Below are 23,786 nucleotides of genomic sequence, written 5' to 3'. Positions count from 1 at the left end.
GGGCGGGGGACATGGTCCCGAGAGTGGGGTCCCGAGAGCAGGGTCCAGGGACCGCCCCCTTCGCTGGTTTCCACGCCCTTGGGGTCCCGCGCTCCGTTCGCACAGCCCGAAGTTCGTGGCGCGCCTCCTGCCTCTGCGGTCCTGACTGGGGTCTGCGCGGCTCTGGGGACCTCTGACCTGTCCTCGCCCCCTTTTAGGCAAGGTCTCCACCCCTAGTTCTACTGGCTGGGGTCTTCACGGGGACACTCTGGAAACCCCTGACTTGTCCTTGTCCCCTGTAGGCACGATCCCCATCCCTGTTCTTCCTGGCCTGGTTCTGCATGGTCTCTACCCTGGAGACACTGATTTGTTCTCATTCCTTCTGGGGACTTTCCCCGTTACCTCTGTGCATTGTCCCGAACCCCGTTCCTTCTGGCTGAGGTCTACATGGTGCCCCACCCTGCAGACTCCTGGCTTCTTGCCCCCTCTAGGCACGGTCTCCACTCATGTCCCTCCTGGCTGGGATCTCCATGGTCCCAGAGACTCCCAGACCCGTCCTCTCCCCATTTAGGTACTGTTCTTATCAATTTCTCCTGGCTGGGGTCTGCAAGGCTCCTCACCTTGGAGACTCCCTTGGTCTGCCCTGGCAACTGGTGGTTTGTGTTCCCTTGAAGCTCCCTCTTCTCTGTGGCAGGAGGTCTAAGTTGAGTGGGTGGATTCAACTAGTGTTTGACGGAGTGGTAGAGGCTGGTGCCCAAGAGTGACTGCTAACTCTGCTGTCTCCCTGAGCTGGCCAGGGCCCCCTGCGCTGGTGTGGCAGACATGGTTGTTGCTGTTGCTTCTGTTTTCAGTGGAGAAACTGTGTCCAGAGAACCACTGCTGGGACTTGTAGAGAGTGCATGTGTTTGGATAACGCAAGCTCACCAGGAGACTGGGTAGTATTCAGGTAGTAGGATTCTTGGTCACGCTGTAGGTTTCTGGGCCATCGTTTTTGTTTTTTTTTTTTAATTCAGACAGTCTTGCTATTGGGTTCAGGATGACCTTGAACTCACTATGTAGCCTAGGCTGGCCTCGAACTCACAGTGATCTTCCTGCCTCAACCTCCCAAGTGCTGGGACTACAGGGATGTGCTGCTACGCCTGGCATCCTTCCTCTTATTGAGGCCCTTAAGGCAGTGTGCTCCTAACTCTCAGCTGAGGAATTCGTGGTTGAGGTTTGATGGCCAGGTGGCTGGGAAGTTTGGGTTTCCATAGAGAGTATAGTCTGAGCCAATGCCTTATGGTGTGCCTGTGGGACAGCCTGGTTCTAGGAAGTTGAAAATGCAGGATTCTTCCTCTCTCTCTCTCTCTGTCTGTTTCTGTGCTGAGGATTAACACAGGGCTTTGCACACTCTAGACAAGTGGTATACCCTGGAGCTTCAGTGTTTCCTTCATCTAGTGTGTTAGTAGGTCAGTTCTGAGAGGTTGCCGTCTGGAGAGAAGGATGGAAAATGTGGTCCTGGTCTGATCTTGGCAATGGGAAGGATTTAGGCTTGAAGTGCAGAGCTCCGCTGCATCCCACTGTGCAGGCCTGATCTTTCAGGCTCACAGCACTGGGAGAGCCTGTCCGCCTTCCTTCTCACCCACTTTCACTGGGTGGTGTGTATGAAAGGGTGCTTGCCAAGGTTCTTGTTAAGTGGGAAACTCAGAAGAGGCAAGGAAAGATTCTTATTTTTTTCGATATAGGAACTTGTTATGTTGCCCAGGCTGGCCTTGAACTCAAGATCCTCCCACCTCAGCCTCTCTAGTAGCTGGTACAGGCATGTGCCAACTACAACCTCACTTTTTTTTTTCTTTGAGTGGTTTGTGTTTGTTTCAGTCCAATATTTTTAAAGGGAAATTAGTGTGCTACCTAAGGGAAATCAACTAGAATTGGCTCTTCCTAAGGGGAGAAACAGTATATACTGTGGAGAATATGCTTTTGGCTCTAAAGGTACATGGGATGTTCCACATCTCCTGGCTCCTGGTGGGTCTCTGTGCAACTGTAATATGCACTGGTGTTGGGGATGCAAAGATCTCTGTAGCTGCTGGCCACACACCTTTCATATCTGGGCTTGTGAGACACATGCCACGTTCAGAGCCATGCAGACCCAGTTTGGATCTCTTCTGTACTTTTCTGTACCATCTGTGTAAGAACATTGAATTTACCAGCCTCTCCTGAAGGCTGAGCTGTTGTTGGAGCTGCACAAGCAGAGTGCTGGTGAAACCGTGTGCCTGCAATTGTGCCATGTACCATTTCAAGATTCAGGCACATTGACTGTGGTCCTCCTAGCAACTCTGGAGAGTGGGTTATCACTAGGGTGGGTTTACAGATGAGGAAACTGAGGATCAGGAAGTGTGTTAGGTAAACGTGGATACTTCTCTCTGGTGTCTGGTTGGAAGGAGTGGTAGCACTTACTGACATTGTAATCACCATTGGCATTTCTTTGGCCATTGTCGCCCTTGTGACATTGATGCAAGCTTTGTTTCCCATTTATTCCCAGCAGCCACATGTTCTGTGAGACTGCCTGTGGAAGATGTGCCCCTGGGGTGCTGAGTACCCCTTCTGGGGAGCCATCTATCTCTCCAGGTGGTGTCAGGCCAGCACTGTGACAGTGGCTTGGTGGCTGAGGGTTGGTGGTGTGGTTTTATGCCTTATTTACTGTTTCATAAAGTGGTGGTGTGGGCTCCTAGGTAACTCTGAAGAACATGGTTGTGGGCTTCGGGAGGGTGTGGGAGTGGGCTGCGTAGAGGCACTGCAGATGGTGGTACCTGATCGTATGTGGGGATGCTACCTCTGCCCTTTGTTTTGTCTCCCAGGAAGAAGGCAGCCATGGAAGATCTGGGGGAGAACACCACTGTCTTGTCCACCCTGAGGTCCTTAAACAACTTCATTTCCCAGCGAATGGAGGGAGGCTCTGGCCTGGATATATCTACCTCTGCCCCAAGTTCCCTGCAAATGCAGTACCAGCAGAGCATGCAGGTGAGTGGGGGTGCCAAGCTGGGTGGTCTCAGGCTCAGGCAGGGCCTGTTCAAGTTCCATCTAGTTGAGGCAGGTCAGTATTATCTCAGTCTAGAGGCCAGCTGGCTGTCTTCCAGATCTCATTGTGGGCATTCATTGCTTTGGAGCAATACCTGGAGTCTAGGCCCTGCCTTGGGTAAAGGCCTGCCTGGTTAGCACCCCAAGAGTAATTGTGGTACTCATCAGTGTGCTTACACTAAAGGACTCATGGACACCAATGATAGGGTCTGAAGGTTTCTTCACTTAATTTGAGGACAAAACCTAAACTGTCTGAGAGCATGAGCACCAGAATTCTCCATCCAGGATGCTGTCCTCTCAAAGATGTGACACGGGGAGACTGTGTGCCCAGGCAGCGAGCAGTGGGACTGGGTATGTCACCTTCTTAGCCTGTGGCGGGGCTATATGCAGATCTTGGGGTGATTTTTGCAGTTAACTCTGATTATAGTCAGACTTCATTTCACCTAAAGTTCTTGGGAGTACTATGGATCCAGTTGCAAAGGACTCAGGTCTCCTAAAAGGCTTCAGGCTCTTAAGAGCCATGGGCTTTGTCCCACTTGGGACTGGGACACCTGGGCCCCCAAGGAGGCCGTGGCATCTCAGCCTCGCCTCTGCCCATCCCTGCACCAGTGGCGGGACCAGGCTCTTCACCGGCTTCCCTGTCCACCCTGCATGTGCTGTGGAGCCATTCTTGTGTTGATGGCCTGTGCCAGCCATTTCCTGTTGCTCTCAGAGCCCTGGTGAGGCCTGTGTATTGCTTGGCTAAAGGGACAGGGTTTGTCCGAGTTGGTTTCCTGAGTGATGGAGTTACTGTTAGAACAGGGGTTGCTCACTGCCCTTTCTTGGCAAAGTCTGATCTTTATTCTGAGGATAGGTTTTTATACTTTGGTTTAGCGACACTTATGGCTTCTACCCACTAAATGCCAGTGGCAGACACATACTATTCATCTGTGATAGTCACAAGTGTCTCCCGATAGTGCCGTAAGTCCCCTTGGGCCAAGGTTATCCCCTGTGGGAACCATCCTTCTAGCCCAATGGTTCTTTGACTTTAAAATGCACTTGAGTACCTGAGAATGAGTCTGGAGGTGATTCTGACTTGGTAAATGAGGGCGCATACCGAGGTTCTACATGTGGTAAATGCCCGGGAGACACTGTGCGGTTGGCTGGCAAAGGCTCTGGCTCATGGGGATGCCATGGAACTATGTGATGTATTCTCTGAGACTCTCTGAGATCTGTGTGACCTGTATTTACCTACCTTCAGACTAGACTGACTTCTAAGACGGCTTCTAAATACCAGGCCCCTGCTAGACACTAACTTCTCTGCCTTCTCTCCATCACTCAGGCCAGCACTAACTAGATGTTGTTGCAGGTACAGTGGGATTTTACTGATATAATTAAGGTCTTCAGTTAGATCCCAGCCAGGCATGGTGGCATACACCTGTAATCTTAGCACTCAGGAAGATCGAAAGTTTGAGCCCAGCCTGGGTGATTTAGTGACTTAGTGAGACTTTTGAGACTTTTGTCTCAAAAAGTAAAAAAGGCCTGGAGATGTAGCTCAGTGCAAAGGCTCAGTTCAATCCTGGAAAAAAAAAAAAGATTTCCTGAGCAGGCCTGACCTAATCACAGAGCCTTTTAAAAGTCTGGGTCTGAGCTGGGCTGGTGGCACAAGTGTAGTTCTAGCACTTGGAAGGCTGAGGCAGGAGGGTCACCAAGAGTTCAAAGCCAGCCCGGGCTACATGGTGAGCTGAAGGCCAGCCTGAACTACATAGTGAGAGCCTGTCTTAAAAAAAAAGTCTGGGGGCTGGGGAATTTAGCTTAGTGGTTCTGCCACCTGGCTCGAAAGCGCAAGGTCCCAAGTTTGATCCCTAGTACCAAAAAAAAAAATTCTGGATCCAGATGTCAGAGACAGAGAAGTTAAAGGCAGAGAGATCAGGTTCAAAGCAGGAGACGGAAAGGGCCATGTGGTGAGAGATGTGATATTTGCAGCCCTAAAGACATTGGCTATTCCAAGTGCTGATGGTAGTAGGGAAGTGGACTTTGGTTCTCTACCTGTGAGCTTGCCAGAGGGTCCCAAGCTGCAGAGAACATGCCCTGGCCAAGTGTATTGGTTTTTATTCTTGGGAGACCTGATCAGAGAACCCAGCTACATGTGTGTGGTCTTCTGATCTACAGAACTGTCACCATGTAAATGGGTGGTGTTTCTTGCAGATTGTTACACAGCCATAGGAAACAAATATTCTGTTTCCTAGAACAGGTTCATACACCATCATCTTAAAATACCCCTTTCCTTTTTCATCTTTTTTTTTTTTTTTTTTTTTTGGTACCGGGGATCAAACTCGGGTCCTTAGCTTGTGAGGCAGGCGGTGGAACCACTGAGCTAAATCCCCAGCCCTTCCTCCTTTTTTGATGTTTACTTTTTGTCTCCCACCCATTTCTCAGCTTGGGACCCAGCCTGGTAGGAGACCTTGGGCAGAGGCACTTGGGGAGTGTGTTGAGGCACTCACCTTGCTTAACACAGCTTCTGAACATCCCCTTTCTCTTTTGGTCTGACCTCAGTTGGAGGAAAGAGCCGAGCAGATTCGCTCAAAGTCCTACCTCATCCAGGTGGAGCGAGAGAAGATGCAAATGGAGTTGAGTCACAAGCGGGCACGTGTGGAGCTGGAGAAGGCAGCCAGCACCAGTGCCAGGAACTATGAGGTGGGTCCAGGTGGGGTAGGCTGGGGGAGGCAAGGGCTATGTGCTGTACCTACCAGGGGCTGGCTAGTGGGGCGCAAAGGTGCTCTGCATCCAGTTGCCAGGGCATTCCTCGGAAACCACCTGCTGCTGTGGGTCGGAAGAGAGTGGCCTCAAATGAAGGTGGTTGCAAAAAGGGACTCCTCGCTTCGTTTGGTCCTTGGTGTGGCTGTGGTGTGTCAGAAGTGCTTCCTCTGGGTCTCTGTTTCCTCTTCCCTCTGAAAGAATGGGAATGCAGATCTGGCCGAAATGCAGGTGGTGTAGAGGTGACTGGGCTGGGAAAGTCACTGGATTGTGTGAGGGGCTCAGAGTCTGTGCTGGATCTTGCTGGGGTGGGTACAGATCCTCAGCCAAATGCCTTTGCTTAGTGGCTGCTGGTTTGCTGGGGACTTCCCAGGACAGCTGAGAAAGCACAGCCCTGTAACTCCGGGAGGTCTTTGCTACATTTTGATTAACAGCACTCTGCCACAGTTTTCAGTAAGTGCTGATCAGTTGTGGAAATGCTGCCAAGATGCAGGCAGAGTGTCGGACTAGGAAGTCTCTTGGTGTCCCTGCAGGCCTGCTTCTTGGCATACTTGCATATTCACATACTTCCCGAGTCCCTGTTCAGGTGGTTGATGTCTTCCAGAGTGTGATACTAATTGGGTTCATTTCTGGCTGTGATGTGTTACTTGGGCTCTGTGAACCAAGAGTTTGAAGTGCTCTTTTTTAGGGTTGGGCATGTTGCAGCAGTGTTGATGGTGCAGCCCTGGCTCTCAGGCAGAGGAAGAGCTCTGGACTCTGGGCTACTGTAGTTCTCTGAGCAGAAACTTGAAGGCAGGCCCTGCTGCTCCTCTAGTCTCCAGTGCTTAGCACTGGTGGTGGTACTTTGCAAAAGCTCTGGGAATGTTTGTATGAGTGAGGGGTTGCCATGGGCATGGCTTTTCTTTGGGAAGGGAAAGGGTGCAGGGGTGACTGAGCTTGGTCCTGGCCCTGCTGAGCTTGAGCTGCTTTCCCTTCCCTGCTCCCAGACACTGCCCACTGGGGCCCAGAAGCCATTGGATTGTTCCTGGAGCCCTGGGCCTCTAGGTCAGTTTTTCCGGAACTGCCAGTTTGGTGGTGGGTGTCTACAGGACAAGTGGTCTCTCACCTGGAAGTACCATTAGGTGGTGAGACCTAGGGGCTGAGGTCTGAGGGCCTGCCTAAACTCGCATCTGTGCTCAGGACTGGTGATACCAACAGATACGAGTGTTCTGGCTTTGATGGTGCTAACCAGGCCCTGTGCAGGCAGAACACTTTGATTTTATTATTTTTGGGTGCTGGTGACCAAACCCAGGGCATTGTGCATACTAAGCATGTGGTCTTTGTCACTGAGCCTCGTCCTAGTCCCCCAATAGAACATGCTTGTTTTGCTTTGCAGAAGGGTCCCCTGGCTGTTTGGAGGCTGCACTTGCAGTCTCTGTCCCCGTGAGTCCCTTTGAGATGTGCATCAGCCTCCCCTCTGGGAGACCATGGCCCTACCTGTGCTTTTATTAAACCCTTCCTTTGTTTTAGGTTGGAGTGTCCTGAACAAGGGTGGCATGAGCCATTTTTCTGAGTAGGACTGGCTTAGAAGTTTCTGGTGGCTTTAAAAGGGAGCTTGTGCAGGAAGCTTCTTGCTGGGGACAAGGTGAGGGGTCACCAGGGTGCTGGGCTCTAGGTTACCAGTGCTCACTGCTTTTCCTCCTGGGATTTGACTTCTTCTTTGTGGTCTCTTCTCTGTGGCTGATGGTGAACCTTTGGCTTCCTGTGGATTGTTAGGGCCAGGAGGTCTGGGCTGAAGTCTTAATTCTGACTTTTTTCACCCACTTGAGCCACACGGCCTCCCTGAGCTTAATGATATGTGGTGGCTCTGAAGCTGTGGCTGAGAGGATGCACATTCTTGCAGGTCTGGGCCCAGTGTAGACCATTCTCCGTCTGCAGGCTGATGTTCATGTTGCCTGTCCCTGTCCCAGTCATCTGCTTGTTGGGGGAACACCGACTCATTTAATGACGGCTTCAGTGGGTTAGACAAGATTTGCTGGTGCTGCAAAAACTCGGCTGTTCTCCAAGGTCAATTCTGAATTTTAGATTTTCCATGCTCCATCTCTTCTTGCAAAGACGATTGCTATGAGCAGACGGTACTGTGAGCACGTGGTGTGATCCATGCTAAGTGCCCTCCTGGGGCCCTGTTTTCTTACCACGACAGAGGCCTAGCTGCCATGGCAGGGGCACTGACATTGGCCCGGCCTGCCCTGATTTGGATTTTGGGCCTGCCTATCTTTTTTGGGGGCCTGAGTGGCCTAAGGGAGGAGTAGAGTGTCCCTCCCCTGGACACTCCACTTGGGGTTGCATCTCCCTCTGGCCAAATTCTCTCTTTTCTGCACAGCGTGAGGTTGACCGTAACCAAGAGCTCCTGGCACACATCCGGCAGCTTCAGGAGCGGGAGGCTGAGGCAGAGGAGAAGATGCGGGAGCAGCTGGAGCGCCACAGGCTTTGCAAGCAGAGCCTAGACACTGCCAGCCAGCAGCTGCGGGAGCAGGAGGACAGTCTGGCCACAGCTAGCGAGGTGAGTGCAGGCTCCTGCTGGAACAATGGTCCCCCTACCCTGTGGAGGTCATCCTCTTCCTGTAGCCATTTTCCAAGGAGAGAGAATGAGTGCACTCCCAGCTGCACCATGGTGGTACCGTAGCATCTTCAGTTTCAAATTATACTTCTCACTGGTGCACCTACAGTTTTTGTATGGTTGTGATCATAGTAAACATGCTAGTTTTCCATTCTTTGTTTTTTTTTTTTCTTCTTACCAAGACTTTATTTTACATATGAATTAGGCATTCCTACCTGAAGTCTTGAATGCTTTTTGACCTTACTTTGGGCTGCAGTCTTAAGGTCATGGGAATGAGAGATCTGGTTCTTTTTCCCTATTAGTTTATTGGTACATTTTAGGTATACAATACAGTTACATTCATCATTGGGATCTTGTACCATTACATGAGTCTCTTGGTTCTTATATTTTTTCCCCTTCCCTTGCCCTCCCTTCACCCCCTCCACCCTTCCCTATTTGCAAAGACCTTGTTTCCATTTTTTTCCTCTTCTCATATTTTTTCCTTTCCCTTTTTTCCCTTCCCCTACCCCTCCCAATTCCCCTGCTCTTTTAGACCTTTTCTTCCTGTTACACAATATCAGTTATACATTTTTAAAATTACAATATTAAGATCTAGGAGACATTACCACAGATTTTACAGAATTTAAAAGGATATAGAAAGCATATTACAAAAATCTTTTTTGAAATAATTTGGACAACTTCTAAGAAGTAACTTAGAAGACAAATTAATGAAATTAACTCTGGAGGAAATATAAAATTTGAATAGCACCTATTAAAGAAAGTGTATTCCTAGCTTGAAAACCTACCTATATGACAACAGCAGGCTCATAAACATTTTAACTGATAAATTATATCAAACAAAGCAGAAAAAAGAAGGAACACTTCTCCCCTCATTTTAGAAAATCAACATTGTGCTAATCCTAAAACTGGATAAAGATAATAGAAGAAAAAAGTATGAACATAGATAGAAATTTGTTTAACAAAACAAACTCTTAGAAATCAGATCTGGCAGGATGTAGAAAGTGGTTTTGTTATAGGGATGGCAGTGTTGGTTCAGCATTGGAAGATCCACCCCCAAAAGTCATCATTCTAACAGAGGAAAGGAGAAAGCCATATGATCCTGTCACTAGTTGGAGAAAGAGTATTGGACTAAATTCTACAGCTGTTCACGGTAAATGCTATCAGGAGACTAGAAGTAGAACAGAACCTTCTCAACAGATCAAAGACATGTACTCCATACTTCCAACAAAAACTCCTTCTATGAATGGAGAAGATACAATGCTTTCTCCCTAAGGTGGGGAACAAGGGCATATATGCCTACTCTTCATCTGTCCATTAGACTTTGAAACATAGGTCTAAACCAAAATAGTCTGGCAATAAAATGACACAACTAGGCTAGGATTGGCACGGCAGAAGCAAAATCTTTATATGTAGATGAAATGATCATCTCCAGAGAAAATACTAAGAAATCTCTAGGAGCCCCTAGAACTTGTACTTGAATTTAGCAGGATTAGAAAACACAAGGTATATATAAAAATTCAGGTCTGTGTATACTTGCTATAAATGAAGAACTGGATATTGAAATTTTAAAGTTATGTAGGAGTACAAAGGACCCAGAAAAGCCAAAAACTGTTGGAAGACATTTAGCACCCAATTTTAAGACTTCTTCTAAAGCTACAGTAATCAAGGCAGTGTTGGTGTAAGGAAAGACATATAGATCATTTGAATAAAACAGAGAATCTAGAAATAGAACCACACATATATGGTCCACTGAGTTTTGAAAGATTATTTAACATTAGCATTTTATAGAATATAAACTCGATTCAAGAGCCAAGGAAGAGATAGTGTCTTCAGCAAACGGCACTAGAACACCTGGTATCCGTATATAAAAAATTAACCTCAACCCTTTATTTCCATACATGAAAATAACTTGAAGTGATCTATGAACCTAAATAAGAAAGCCTAAAAGTATAAAACTTTAAGAAGAAATTATAAGGGAAAATATTTATGAATTCAGGGTAGGCAAGAACTACCTAGGATACAAAAACCATGATGTATAAAAGAAAAAAAATTGATAAATGAGATTCCATCAAAATTTAGAACTTTAAATGACATCATTAAAATGAAAAGTAGTCCTTAAACAGACCATATTTACAATGCATATAACCTATGACCAGAATATATAAAGAATTCTTAGAGCTCATTAATAGACAACCCAATTAAAATGTAGACATAAGAAGATGATAAATAGCCAGTATAGCACAAGGAATGGTGTGCAACTCTAGAATCAGAAAAATACTAATCGGTACAATAATCAGATTGAATTATACACTCATTAGGGAGATGAAGTCAAAAGTTTTAAAAGCCTTGTCATGGCTTTTTCTTTTTGTTGGATTCTCCCCCTTTGCGTTTAATTTGTCACGCCCAATGGATTCATTCTGCTGGGTTTCCTGGGGTTGTGATCCTCATTGTCTTTTCCTAGGGTATTGTCTAAAACTTTTTGGAGTGTTGGTTTGGTATTCATGAAGTTCCTGAGGTGCTCTTTATCATGAAAGCATCTCATTTCTCCATCAATTTTGAAAGAGTTTTGCAGGGTACATCAATCTGGGTTGGAGGCTGTTTTCCTTTAGGGCTTGAAATACATCACTCCAAGCTCTTCTTGCCTTGAGGGTTTGCCTTGAGAAGTCTGCTGTGATTCTGATGGGCTTTTCCTTTGTATGTGATTCATTCTTTGTTTTTTAGTTAAGAGGTTGAGTGATCTTTGGTCTTTGTAATTATGAATTTTGTTATTTCAAGCATTCATTTCTTGTGTTTACCCTGACGTGTCTGTGGCAGACAGTGTCCTAGGTGCAGCCTGTTGGCTCCTGTAGCACTCTTTTGTGTGGACAGACCTTAGGAGCAGGCTGAGAGGAGGCTAAGGCAGCTCTCTGGGTGTTGCAGGGTTGACTGCTGTCACCTTCCCTGTCCTGGGTGGTAGGATCCTTGGGCAGTATTTCCTTTTTTCCCAGAAGATATAAGTAGGTGCCTCTGGATTTGCATTTCTTTGATTATCAGCAAGGTCTGTTAGCATTTCCTGGCATCAAGGAATGCCTTTGAACCCAGTGCCTGTGAACTGCAGTCCGAAGGAAGGCTGTGTGTGTTTTAGAGACAGCCCGAGTGTTGGCGCCGGTGGGCACTGGGATCCTCTGACCTTCCTGTCCCTGTTCTGCAGTGTTCAAGATCACAGGTGCCAAGAGGAAAGGGATGAGAGCTGCCCCTGGGGATGGGTTGTGTCCCATCATTGGTATTCCATCTCCATGCTGCGCTCTTCTCTTGCTAGATACACAGGGAGGCCGAAGGTTATCTTTGCTGTGGGAGTGCCAGGGAGCATGCTAAGGTGTTCTTGCACCTGTCTGTTGCAGTGAGTGCTGGCAGGAGAGGAGGTGAGGCCAGCTTCCAAAGAAGAGCCCTCATGGCTCGCCTGTGCCCTGGGTCCCAGGCCTGTGTTCTGGGCGGTCCCACTATTCTGTGTCGGAGAGGAGCCACACATAGCCTCAGGGTAGAGCAGAAGAGGTGGTCCCAACGGGGCCACTTGGATGTGAAGTAGTGCCTCAGAAAGGTCCTCCTAATCACTCAGTCCACGGTCACAGGCCCCTGCCCTGGACAGCATGTTCCCATCACAGTCCCCTGATTTATAACTCTGCAGTTCTCTTATTTACCTTTCTGCTTGCTGAGTGTCTGACCTCCCACATTTCTGTCCTTCATTAGGACGGCTGTCTCTGGCTAGCCTTGGTGCCCCTAGTGTGTTTATTGAGTTCAATAGGGCCTCTCAAGGAAGGGTTTGTTCTTGTCTGTGTTTTTGATTCTCCCATTCTTTTTTGCCAAGACTAATGCTCACTGTTGCCATAGTGAGTTGTGCAGATTGCTTGAGTGTGGGGTGTCTGTGTCTGACTCCCCAGAGGGCCATGTGGTAAATAGCATGGATGCATTTCAGTGGGCCCTGGGTTGGTGCAGGTTCTCCAGGCAGGGAAGCAAGTCTGTGGCTTCTGTTTGCAAAAGGTGCCGCCTGGGCAGGGACCTGGGCCCCTAGCCACCCAGATGGTGAACCAGCATCCCTTCTGTGGTGAGTTTGCTGCACCCATGTCTTGCCCTCCATGTGCAGGTTTCCTGGGGTTGACGCTGACACGTTTCCCTGGTTAATTTATGTGATGCTGTTAAGCATACTTGGTCAGTGTCCTTCCCCTAGGACAGCTCCAGAGGGAGGTTGCTGAATGAGTGTGCCGAGAGGACGAGGGCAGTTCCTTCACGGGGTCCAGTGTGTGGTGGATTCCTGTCCTGTCCTCTCCTGGAGGCTTCTGGGTGCGCACTGCTGACTTCGCCTTGGGGATACCTCCTATTCTGAGCACGTGGCCACCCAGCAGCTTCCAGCCCATCTGGCTGGCCTGTGGGTTTTGTGTCCTCACTGATGGCTGGTGTGGCAGCAGGACTGACGTGGCTAGGGAAAGGATTCTAGGGTAGGAGTATGATGATAACAGCTGAGGTGGACACCTGGTTGATGTGGACGCTGTGGGCATGTTACGGCCATGGAGGCTAAATGGTACCTGGCCTGAGAAATGGGCTCATCCTGGCTTTCGGTTCTAGAGCCTCCTTCCTAGTGGGACCAGCTTTCCTAGGCACTGCCGTGACTTGGATCTGTCTGTTGTCTCATGTGGAGCATGAGTCAGGGCCTTGGGCTGCGATGCTTCTGTCTGTGCTACCCAGGTGCATGCTCCCCAGAAGAGGGGTTCTGTCTCTCCCCAGGTGCCATACGGAGGCGACAGGCTCTTCCTTTTGCCCCTCATCTCCTGTGAGAGCCAGGCCTGCCTCTGCACAGGCCTGGACTCAGCATGCTGCCTCTGCTTTCAGACGATCAGCACATTGAAGGGACGAGTCTCAGAGTTGCAGTGGAGCTTGATGGACCAGGAAGTGCAGGTGAAACGGCTGGCGTCTGAGAAGCAGGAGCTCCAGGAGCAGCTCGACCTGCAGCACAGGTGAAGGGCGTGGACCTGCAGGAAGGCCAGGTGCTGAGGCACTTAGGCTGAAACAGTGAGTGCCAGAATAGGGAGCATCTGAAATGTTCCTGAGTTGAAACAGGGCTAGGGGGCGGGGCAGCAGCCTTCCAGAGAAGGTGTTGTGCTGAGCTGGGTTTTGAAGGGCATGCAGGATGTCCCTGGAGGTGGGTGGGTTGCAGATGGCAAAGGTTGTTCCAGGTGCAGGGGACACACTAGGCAAGGTAGAGATGTGTGAGGTCCGGGTGGGTGCTAGCTGGAGGCATGAAGTTCTCTTCTGAAGAGTTGGCCCTTTTCCTAGCAAGTATTGTTGGAGGTGTGTCTACTCCCTGGTGAAGAAGAACAGTCAGACTTGAGAGGCCCTCTCCCAGCTTTTCCAGGGAGAGTGGTGCCCAGAGAGCTGTGGGGTGCTGTGGGGCCAGGCTCCCCACTGTGTGGCCCCTCTCCAGGAGTTCAAGGCCCCAGAACCAGTGTAAACTGCTCCAGGACTTGAGCACCCTTATAGGACGAAGGCATGAGTCTGTGCTGGTGGACTCAGGCTGACTGTTCCTGGATCTGATGTACTCTTCCTTTATTAGAAAATGGCAGGAAGCAAATCAGAAAATTCAGGAGCTCCAGGCCAGCCAAGAAGCTAGAGCAGACCAGGAACAGAAGATTAAGGTGGGTCACTCTGTGTCAGGCTCTGGGTATGCATCCTGTAGATATGAAGACATCATATATATATGTAGATAGGTAGATATCTACATCATATGTGGATATGAAGACATCATGTGGAGGGCAGGTGGTCTCTGCCCTCCTGCCACCCACAGGCCTTTCTGAGCCAGGGGTATCTCAGTGGCATTTGTGGGTGTTAGCTGGTTGTCTCCTGCATGCCAAGTACCATGCTGGGTGCCAGGGAGGCCACGTTAGTGGGATGGGCACTTCTGATCATAGAAAGTTCGAATCCTAGTGGAAGATGCACAGGAAAAACAAGGGGTAGATGTGGACAGTGGCCTGAAGTGCGCTGGAGAGGTAGAAACCCTACTCCCAGGGATGTGACAGGAGCATGCCTGAGCTGGGTCCTTCTGATGCAGTGTCAGGCCTCGGTCCTTCACTGCAGGGGACACTTCGGGAGAGACAGTGTCTTGAGATCCATTCTATGGCTTCCTGTTGCCTTCGGAGTAACACTTGGGCCCCATTGGAGGCCTATGGTGCCAGCTGCCTGTGGTTCTCCTATCGTGGGCGCCTGGGCAGTCCTCAGGTGTTAGGGCTTTGCTCCTGTTGTCCTGGGCTACTGGTTTATCCAGCATCCCGGCTTCCTTTTCCTTGGATCTCGTCCTGGCTTCTGCAGCTTTGGGCTTGTGTGAACAGCCTGATTTGTCTTCAGTATCACTTGGTCCCTGTCACTCGACCTGTTCTCTGGACATCACTGCGCTCCATGGGAGCTTGTTTATTGACTTGGTCCTGGTTGCATACTCCGCTTGTTCTGTGACTTGTCACAGAAGCCAGTGCTGTCCTGATGAGTCCCAAGGTGGCAGACTGTGAAGGAAAGTCTGTCCTCACAGTTGGAGCAGACTCGCTGTGGCAGGTGCTGCAGGAGGCAGGTGTCTTGCTGGGAATGTTGGGGCCGATGTGCAGCAGACTTCTGTTTCCTGAGACTGAGGGCAGGTGGTGGTGTGGATGGGTGCTGGCACAGCAGACGGGCTGCTCTGGAAGCAGGTGGCAAGGACGCAGCCCAGGGGGCCACCTAGTGCAGTGGGGGAAGGCTTCTTGGAGGAGGGGCCTCTGCTGGGTCGGCAGTGGGGAGGTGGCTGAGCAGGGCAGCCCCTACTCTTTCACACCCTGATATTCTGCCTCCTCTGAGTGTCCCACAAGGGATCCTCCTGGTTTGTGCCTCCCAGCCTGAATTCTCTTCGTGCCTGCTGTTTACCCTTCTTTCCTTTCTCCCGCCTGCTTCTGTCAGGACCTGGAGCAGAAACTGTGCCTGCAAGAGCAGGATGCCGCTGTCGTAAGGAGCATGAAGTCTGAGCTGCTGAGGCTGCCCAGGGTGGAGCGGGAGCTGAAGCAGCTGCGGGAGGAGAATACGTACCTGCGGTGAGGGACTGAGGACTTGGGGAGCAGCGGAATTAGGGTTTATGGGGCAGGCCCCTGCATTCCTGGCCCTGGGTTCATCCTCAGCCTTTGTGGTTGCTGGACTCACTGTTTCTGTCCCTGCAGGGAGATGAGGGACACCAACGGGCTGCTCACAGAGGAGCTAGAAGGGCTGCAGCGGCGGCTGGGCCGGCAGGAGAAGATACAGGAAGCTCTGATTGGGCTGGAGCTGGAGAAGGAGGTGAGGGTCTTGGTTGGTGGGCTATGCCTGCAGGGCTGTCCTCTGCCTTCCCAGAGGACCCTGGGCATCTGTCACACGTAGCAGCTGGTCACCTGTGGTGTGGCTGCTGGTATGGTGTTGTGTTGGGTAAAAAGGCAGCCCTCAAGGAGCTCCACGTCCTAATCCAGAACCTATGAAGGTGTTACTGTGGGCAGCAGGGGATGAGCTTGCTGACCTGCTGGCCACAGTGGGGAGGACCCTGCATTGTCCAGGTGGGATGTGCAGTCTCAGGGAGGTGGGGGCTGTCTAGGTGCTGCTGGCTGTGTGGATGGAGGAAGGGGCCCTGTGCTGAGGGATGCAGGTACCTCTAGAACCTGGAAAAGCAGGAGATAGCCTATCCTAGGAACCTTCAGGAGGGACCAGCCCTGGTCGCACCTTGATTTTAGCCCATTGAGACCTGGTTTTGGTTTCTGAACTAAAGTGCTATAAGAGAATTAGAGTGGAAGCCACTGAGTTTATGCGGAAAACACATGCAGATGGTGAGTCAGGGAGGAAATGACAGGCATTGCCTGTGAGACAGCTACAGAGGAGACCTGTGCTTCTGTCTTCTCCGTATGTCTGCTCTTGTGAGTCACTGGTGGCTTTGTGGGAAGATGCCCATGCTGGATAGCATTGGAGTCACCTGTGGGCAGAGAAGCTCCCTCTCTTGCCTGGTGTCCAGTGAGTTTGGACCAGAGCTTAGGCCTGCTGGCTCCTTGGGTCTTTGTCCTTCATGCTTCTTCCCTGTGGTCACTCTGTCACCCTCTTTCCCTGGTTTGTCTGGCATGCACTGGGTCACTGTTCCAATCCTGTCCCATTCTGGAGGAGAGTTAATGTCAGACTGCATTTTGGCCCTGTTGACTGCCCCATCGCATTGGCCAGTTCCTGAGCTGCCCCTTGGCTGGAGAGATGGTCCCAGGCCAATTACTTTTCTCTCTTTCTCTTGACATAATTTTAAGAAGTTTAACAAATTGCTTAAGACTGGGGGCTGTGGAGCCACACCTAGTTTGAAGTCCTGCTGTGGATGCTCGATGGCTGTGTGATGCTGGACCCAGTCCTTAGCTGTGCTCTGTCTCTGTACACGTGAGGAGGGCTGACAGCGTCTGCCTTGTGTGAAATGCTTAGAGCAGAGCCTGGTGCACAGTATGTGTTCTGCAGCACCGGCTATGGAGGAGGTGTCAGCCAGGCCCCTCTGGCACCTCAAGAGGCTCTGGAAATATTTGAGTGAACCATTGGTGACAGCAGTCTGCTGGGCACCAGGAGGAGGTGACAGGAGGTCAGATCAAAAGCATGTGGCCTTTAGCCGGACGTGGTGACACATGCCTGTCATCCTAGCACTGAGGATGAGAGGCTGAAGTAGGAGGATCACCACAAGTTTGAGGCCAGACTAGACTACATAGTGAGACCTGGTCTCAAAAAAGAAAAGAAAAGAAAAAATAAAGCATGTGGTCCTTGCCATCAGATTGCTTCAAGTGGGAAGGGGGGAAGCGCAGCTTCTGGGTATTGTGCTGTCATGGAGCCGTGTGTGGGCAGTGCTGCCCCACTTTGTTCTTCAGGCTGGCCATCCTGGTGTGCTGGTCCTAGCCTGCCTTTGGGGAGTGTAGGGGTATTTGGGTCTAGGACTGAGTTCTTCTTCCTAGGACTTGGCATTCCCGCTTGAATTTATGGGCTGAGCCTGGTGAGGCTGAGTGTGCAGTGTAACTTCACCTGGGAGCAGCCTGGGTGGCTCAGAGATGTGGAGCATTTGTCCATCTGAGCTCTGGGATTCAGCAGACCTTTCTGAAATGTTGGGGGACTTACACTGCCATCATCAGTTTTGTTTGCATGTCACTTGACACACATTGATGGAGACGCGGCTTCAACTGTCTTTTCAGAGGCTGCTGGCAAAGCTGCAATGCTGGGAGACGCTGGACCAGACCACAGGTTTGAAACTCAGGTGGGTGTGGCTGTCCTTCCTTCTCGGGCTGCTGGTGTCCACGCCAGTCCACTGGTGAGCAGGCGGGTAGCCCCTCCTCCTTGCTCAGTGTCCTCTACCTCATTCTTGTTTGTGGCTGGCAGTGTGTGTGGGGCTCTGTCTCATGCTGCCCAGGTTTAATGAGGCTGGAGCCGTGGGAGGGAAATGGATCAACCGTGTGGCTCTTCTCTGCTGAAGTCTTGTACCACCTCTGCTGAAAACCAGACTACTTACAGCAGCGAGGGGGTGGCTGTCTGGTTGCCCTGCATTGTCGGGCTTGTTAGAGGACTCTGTGCTGAGGAAGTTATTGCTTTTGGGAAGAATTATTTCTCCTAGGTGATTGTAATCACTGGGAATGAACTGAGATTTAGGATTAAAAAAAAACAAACATCATAGCAGAAGATTCTTGTATGACTTGGGCCTCTGTAGCATTTTCTTGCAGGCAGTTTGTTAAGCCAGCGGGTGGGTGTAGAGTGGGCCACAGGTCAGTTGCTGGGGAGCCTACCTGTGGCTGTGGGGCATTGTATTCTGACAAAGGACAGGGTGTTCCCATTACTGATCCCATTGGTCCACTACTTGTCTCAGCAGTGGCTCAGTTGTGGCCTGCCCATTAGCTACTGTGACCTATTGAGGTCATTGCAGACTATTATCCCCTTTTGGTTGTCCAGTCTGCTCCCAGTCTTAGAGAAGGTGCAGCCTGGTCTTCCAGATGAGCTATCAGAGCCTGGGGCACAGGCCTGTGGGGTTTAGGGAACCTTTTGTTTTTTTTGGTCATAAAATATCTAGATTTTCAGCTTCCTCGTTATCTTTCTCGATGCCCTGGGAAATGAGGCCAGGATTGAGACTTTCTTAATGAGTTGAGCCATCACGTCCCGTCATTACGCTGTCCACTCAGTAACCTGCTAGCTTCTGAGTGGCAGTATTAGCTTCAGTTCTTTGTCACTTGACAGTACCTCTGAATTTGCTCTCTGCTTTGCTGGTTGTGGAGTGCAGACGAGGTGCTGTTCTCTCTGAAGTCCATGGGCTGCCTGGCAGGGCCTGCTACTATGGCTTCCTCCTCTTCTCTGGGCTCAGCAGCTGCCTGAGGATCCCGCCAGCTCCCAGGGTTACTCTGGTCAGCCAGGAAGCCTCTGTGACTTCTTTCTTGTGAGGGAGGTTAGAGGCCCCTCATACCCAGCGGGACCAGCCCTGTGGAAGCATTGGCATGCCATGGCCTGATGTCTGCAGAATGGCACTCACTCAGTGTCAGCCAGGCAGGTTCTCTGGCCTGAGTGGCATAGGCTTCCGTGGCCTTGTGGGAATGTCCGCCTTCTCCCTTTGAGCTCTTTGAACCCATGTCTGCATGTCATGAGTGTGGCTGGCATGAGGGCAAGTGTTCCATCTGCTGTACCTTCTCCTCTGTCCCAGGCCAGGGTGTGATAGAGTGGGTGAGGCCTGTGCCCACTACCAGCTTCAAGATGGGCAGGAGGGAGGTTTGGCCTGAGTACTGAGGGAGGCCTGAGTACTCATGGTGCTCTGTGACCTCCCTGGGACAGTGGGTCTGAGCTTGCACCCACCCTGGGTGGCGAAACCCTTCCCATGCAGCTGTACTCCCTCGGCCCATCTTCTTTCTCATGGCTTCTCATGCTTGTGAAGATTCAGCAAGATCCCATCCTTAGTAGGTGCCTCATGGTGCTCCTGTCCTTTGAGAAGGCAGAGGGTGCCTTCTTCCTGTGGGTGGCCCACTTGGTTCCTAAGCTTTTTCTCCCTGGTAGCTTTCGTGTGGGGCAGGTTTTACTTCTCAGGCTTCCTCTATCTCCCTGGGCCTTCTTGGGTTGCTGTGGGTGCCTTATGCTGCAGTGCCACTGCCTCATGTTCCCTGTGCACGCCCAGGTGGGTGTCTGAGTATTTACTGTCTTGTGGTCACTTGTCATATAACGGTCCATTGGATGCACATATGTGGTATTAAACATGGTCCCTCATCAGAATCACCTGGAGTTTGAGAGCTGTGGGTCTAGCCCAGGGGTAGAACATGTGCTTAGCATGTGTAAGGCTCCAGGTTTGATTGTCAGAAACAAGGCAAAAAAAAAAAATTTCTTCACTTTAAGTTGGGCATGGTGGGACACACTGGTAGTTCCAGCTGCTCAGGAGGCTGAGGCAGAAGGATTGCTTGAGCCTAGGAGTTTGAGACCAGTTTGGGCAACATAGTAGCAACTGTCTCCAAAAAAAAAAAAAGTCACTTGGAGTTTGGAGAAAATGCAGATTTCTGTGCTGATGTCTCTAAGGGCTGGACTTAAGAGTTGTGGTGACCTTGAAAATTGCCAGTGCTGAGGATTTTGCCTTTCTGTCTTTTCCTTGCTGTCCTATGGGGAAGGTTTTGGGCAGTGACTAGAGCTGAGCAGGAGGAGTGACTCAGTGAAGCCTGTGCTTGGTGAGATGAAACGTGGCACTAGGACTGGGTGGAGGGGAGCACGAGGCTGGGGCCTAGTGCTGTAGGTTGGCCTCCCTGCAGAAGGAACTGCACAGGTGCACATTCTTTGTTCACGCATGGGTACCTGTGGCTGTGCTGCCAGGTCAGATACCACTTCGTGACAGCCATCAGGGATCTGAGACAATCCATTTTCCCTACCACGTGCTCAGAAGCAGACGCTTGAGTTCCCTGAGGTGTTCTGACCTCCTTTGGCCCTTAGGCTGGGGTCTTGCTGTCATTTGGGGACATCCGACTTGGGCTCTGTGGGTTCCCAAGAACAGCCACCACTAGGTGGCACTGCCCCCTTTGTGATGGGCTTCTCCAGGGAGTCTGCCCCTGCCTCCCCACCCTCCCATGAGGCACTTCCTCACCAGCACCAGAGTTCTGGCTGACCAGAGTGGGCTGGGTTTGTGGCCACAGATTCTGCTTGCCTTTTGGTGCAAACAGTCTCTTTTTCATGTCCCATGCCTGTCCTGTCCTTGGCCAGCCGCTCTGGGAATCCCCTCAGGTCTGTGTTTTTTAGGGTTTATAGCAGTGCTCTTCTCTGGGCTCTCCTCTGAGAACAGTGCCTGGCTTCCCAGGGATTCTCAGGGGCTCTAGGGCCTCTGCCCTGGGTTGGCAACAGTGCTCTGGGCTACCACCAAGTTCCCCGGTAGTGACAGTGACTACTTCACCTCAGATTGGGATTTCTGTATTTAAGAGACCAGAGACATTAGGAGAAATGGATGGGCAAGTTGACTGGGGTGAGACAGCCAGGGTAACCACGAGGAAGACTTTGGGCCAAGCTTCCCTGACTGTCAGGCTATGGAGTCCAGCACGTGGGGTCACATGGGCAGGGGGAGATGGACCTGTCCAACCTGATGTGACCAGCATATGGGGTCCCGTGGGCCTGTGGACAGATAGGTCTATTCTCATGTGATCAGCACTCCTGTGGGCTGGGAGTGGGTCACATGGGCCAGGAGCAGATGTGGCTTCATGACCTGGAATGTGATAGAGAGGGAGGAATGGTAGCTGTGTGTGTGGTACTGTGGCAAGGGTTGGCCTCGGAGCACTGGTGCTGGGGTGTGTGTCCTCCTAGTTCTTGGGGGCCTTGAGTGTTGACTGAGAGATTTGGTGGAGTGTATTGGGGGGCAACGTGTGGAACCTGGTCTTGGCAGGAGCACGATCTCTGGGTAATGAGTTAAAAAATGTAGGAAGTGGGTGACTAGGGACAGACAGCAGCCTGGGCAGGACTAACTGGGGGACTGGATGGTGGGGGACAGGCGGGGTGGGGTGGGAGTGAAGGAATCAGAGTGAAGTTCATTGCAGGAAGACAAGGTGGTGCTCTTTAGAAAACCAGTGATTTTGGTGGAATAAGGGTGGAGATGTACATCTCAGGAGACCAACAGAAGAAGCCTTTGTGAAACACTTGACACTCAAGATTGAAAATTCTCAGCAAGCTGCAAAAAGAAAAGAAGGAAAATTCCACAGACAAGTAGAGTGATTATAATATGAATGGGAAAGGAAGAGGCCATGTCTTCTCACTACACACAGTAGGTGGAGGGACCGACCTCCATCCAGACCTTGGGGACCAGGGAGCCCAAGTGTCCTTACCCCCTGCTCATGCAGTAAGTGGTGAGACTGACTTCTGGTCCAGCCCTGGGGACCAGGCAAGGCCATGTGTCCTCACCACTCCCTTTACACAGGTGGCAGGATGCCCTCTGCCTAGCCCAGGAGTCCTGGCAAGGCTGTGTGTCCTCTCCATGCTGCTCATATTATACTGAACATCCCCACTTGTGCAAGCACATAAGAAAGGTTGGGGCTCGTCAGATAGAATAAAACTGTCTCTACTAGGAAGCAGTGTAATTACGCAGGCACTCCCGAAGTGTCAATAAACATCTAGCTGGACTAATTAGTGAGGGTAACAGGGTCACAGGATATAGGAACAATGTCCAAAAATGATTGTATTTCTGTGTACTAGCAATAAACCATTGGAAGTACATAGTGTTTATAATGGCATCAGAAACACAAAATTCTTAGGGATAAATTTAACCAAATATGTTTAAGATCTGTTCTCTGAAACCCATAAGCTGCAGCTGACAGTAATTAAAGATGACCTAATAATATAGGAAAATGGAGAGAAACTGTAAGAGGAAAAAATAAACTCTCTCCCCTCTGCTTTCCACTACTTACTCGACGCAGCACTCTGACACCAGATGTGGGTTTTTTCCACACAGCAAGCAGTTCTTTTGCAGACACCAGCTGAGTGTCCTACAATTCAATTCAGCCACTGTCTACTTGGAGTTAGAGTCAGCTCCCATGGAGTGAGGGCTCGGACCCAAAGGTGGACCTCACTTCAGATGCTGGTCACAACTCCTCACCTACGGTTCGACCAGCTCCCAGAAACCTGCCCTTGGGTTATATTAGTTTGTAGAGTGACTTGCAGAACTCAGGAAAACACTTTTATTATATTAACTCATTTATTGGAAAGGATATTAAGACAAATCCAGATGCTCAGCCAGGTGGAGCTGTGTGTGACAAGGTATGGTGGAGCTGTGGTGCTCCCATGCCCTCCTGGGTGATACCCTCCAGGAGCCTTTAGGTGATCAGCAGTCTAAAAGCTCTAAGAACCTGTCGTTTTGGGGCTTATAGGGGATTCCTAACATAGGCTTGGTTGTTCATATCATTGGTCATTGGTGGTCAGCTCAGCCTTTCCCAGAGGCTGAAAGTCTTACCCCCTGACCTGTCTTTCTGGCCTTTCTGGTGACCAGCCCCGTCCTGAAGCCAACAGGGGCTGCCAGTCACCAGCCCTCTTGTTAGTAGACAAGGCAGTTACCACTCTGAAGATTGTAAGGGTTTTAGGAACTGTAAGTCTGGAGACAGTGAGAGAGACCAAGTATGGTTCATGTTATCCCAGAGATACAATGTTTATGTAATGCAAGATTCAATATTGTTAATATGGAGGTGTGCTCTAATTAATCTACACAGTCAGCAGTCTCAAAGTCAACAGGGTTTGTTTTGGTAAGACTCAACAAACCAGTATCTAAAGTTTTTGTTGTTGTTGTTTGTTTGTTTGGTACTGGGGACCTTGCGCTTTCGAGGCAGGCACGGTGCCACTGAGCTAAATCCCCGGCCCCTCTGAAGTTTATATTGAAACACACAGGATCTGGAATTGCCATAACAATTTTGAAAAAAAAAGAGGGCTTACACTGGCCAGTTTTAAGACAAGGTACCAAGTGTGTTCAGACACTGTGGTATTGGTACAGGAATAGACAGATAAATCAATGGAACAGAAGAAAAGTTCAGAAATATCTTAAAAAGATGGTGTTAATTGATTTTTTAAAAAAAAAATATCAAGGTGATTCAGTGGGAGAAAGATAATATAAGAAATGGTGGTAAAATGACGATATCAGTATGGAAGAGCTATGAGCCCTAACATCTCAGACACAAAATATAACTCAAAATGAGGCATAGACCTCTGTGTAAAAGCTAGAACTTCTGGAAGCTTTGGTGTGGCAAAGAGTTCTTAGGACATACATGAATTATGCATGAAAAAATTCGATAAATTAAACCATTAAAATTAAAAACTTTTTCTATCAAAAGACACAAGCAAGAGAAAAGTGGACCATAGATACGGAGAAAATATTTGCAGTTGCTGGGTCTGGTGGTGCACACCTGTAATCCCAGCACTTGAGAGG

The 23,786-nt window shown here is 50.0% G+C and overlaps 1 protein-coding gene across 4 annotated transcripts in view; it reads left to right on the top strand.

Annotated features, from left to right (window-relative positions):
• The window catches only part of Mad1l1 (mitotic arrest deficient 1 like 1), a 348,970-nt gene that overhangs the window by 286 nt on the left and 324,898 nt on the right, over positions 1-23,786 (top strand). For 3 of the 4 annotated variants that reach the window (XM_021254641.2, XM_004840361.4, XM_021254640.2), the window contains exons 2-9: positions 2,817-2,979; positions 5,572-5,712; positions 8,135-8,314; positions 13,235-13,359; positions 13,956-14,037; positions 15,320-15,450; positions 15,574-15,688; positions 17,581-17,642. In XM_021254641.2, coding sequence (XP_021110300.2) covers positions 2,830-2,979; positions 5,572-5,712; positions 8,135-8,314; positions 13,235-13,359; positions 13,956-14,037; positions 15,320-15,450; positions 15,574-15,688; positions 17,581-17,642 — 986 coding nt within the window. In that variant the 5' untranslated portion in view covers positions 2,817-2,829. The remainder of the gene's footprint in view (positions 1-2,816; positions 2,980-5,571; positions 5,713-8,134; positions 8,315-13,234; positions 13,360-13,955; positions 14,038-15,319; positions 15,451-15,573; positions 15,689-17,580; positions 17,643-23,786) is intronic. The other variant, XM_013070590.3, reaches the window with a different exon arrangement.

This window comes from Heterocephalus glaber, unplaced genomic scaffold (genome assembly GCF_053883595.1).
Source record: "Heterocephalus glaber isolate CG9 unplaced genomic scaffold, H.glaber_assembly_v1.0 deba00001610, whole genome shotgun sequence".
NCBI classification, from domain to species: Eukaryota; Metazoa; Chordata; class Mammalia; order Rodentia; family Bathyergidae; genus Heterocephalus; species Heterocephalus glaber.
This window is presented reverse-complemented; position numbering and strand designations above follow the sequence as displayed.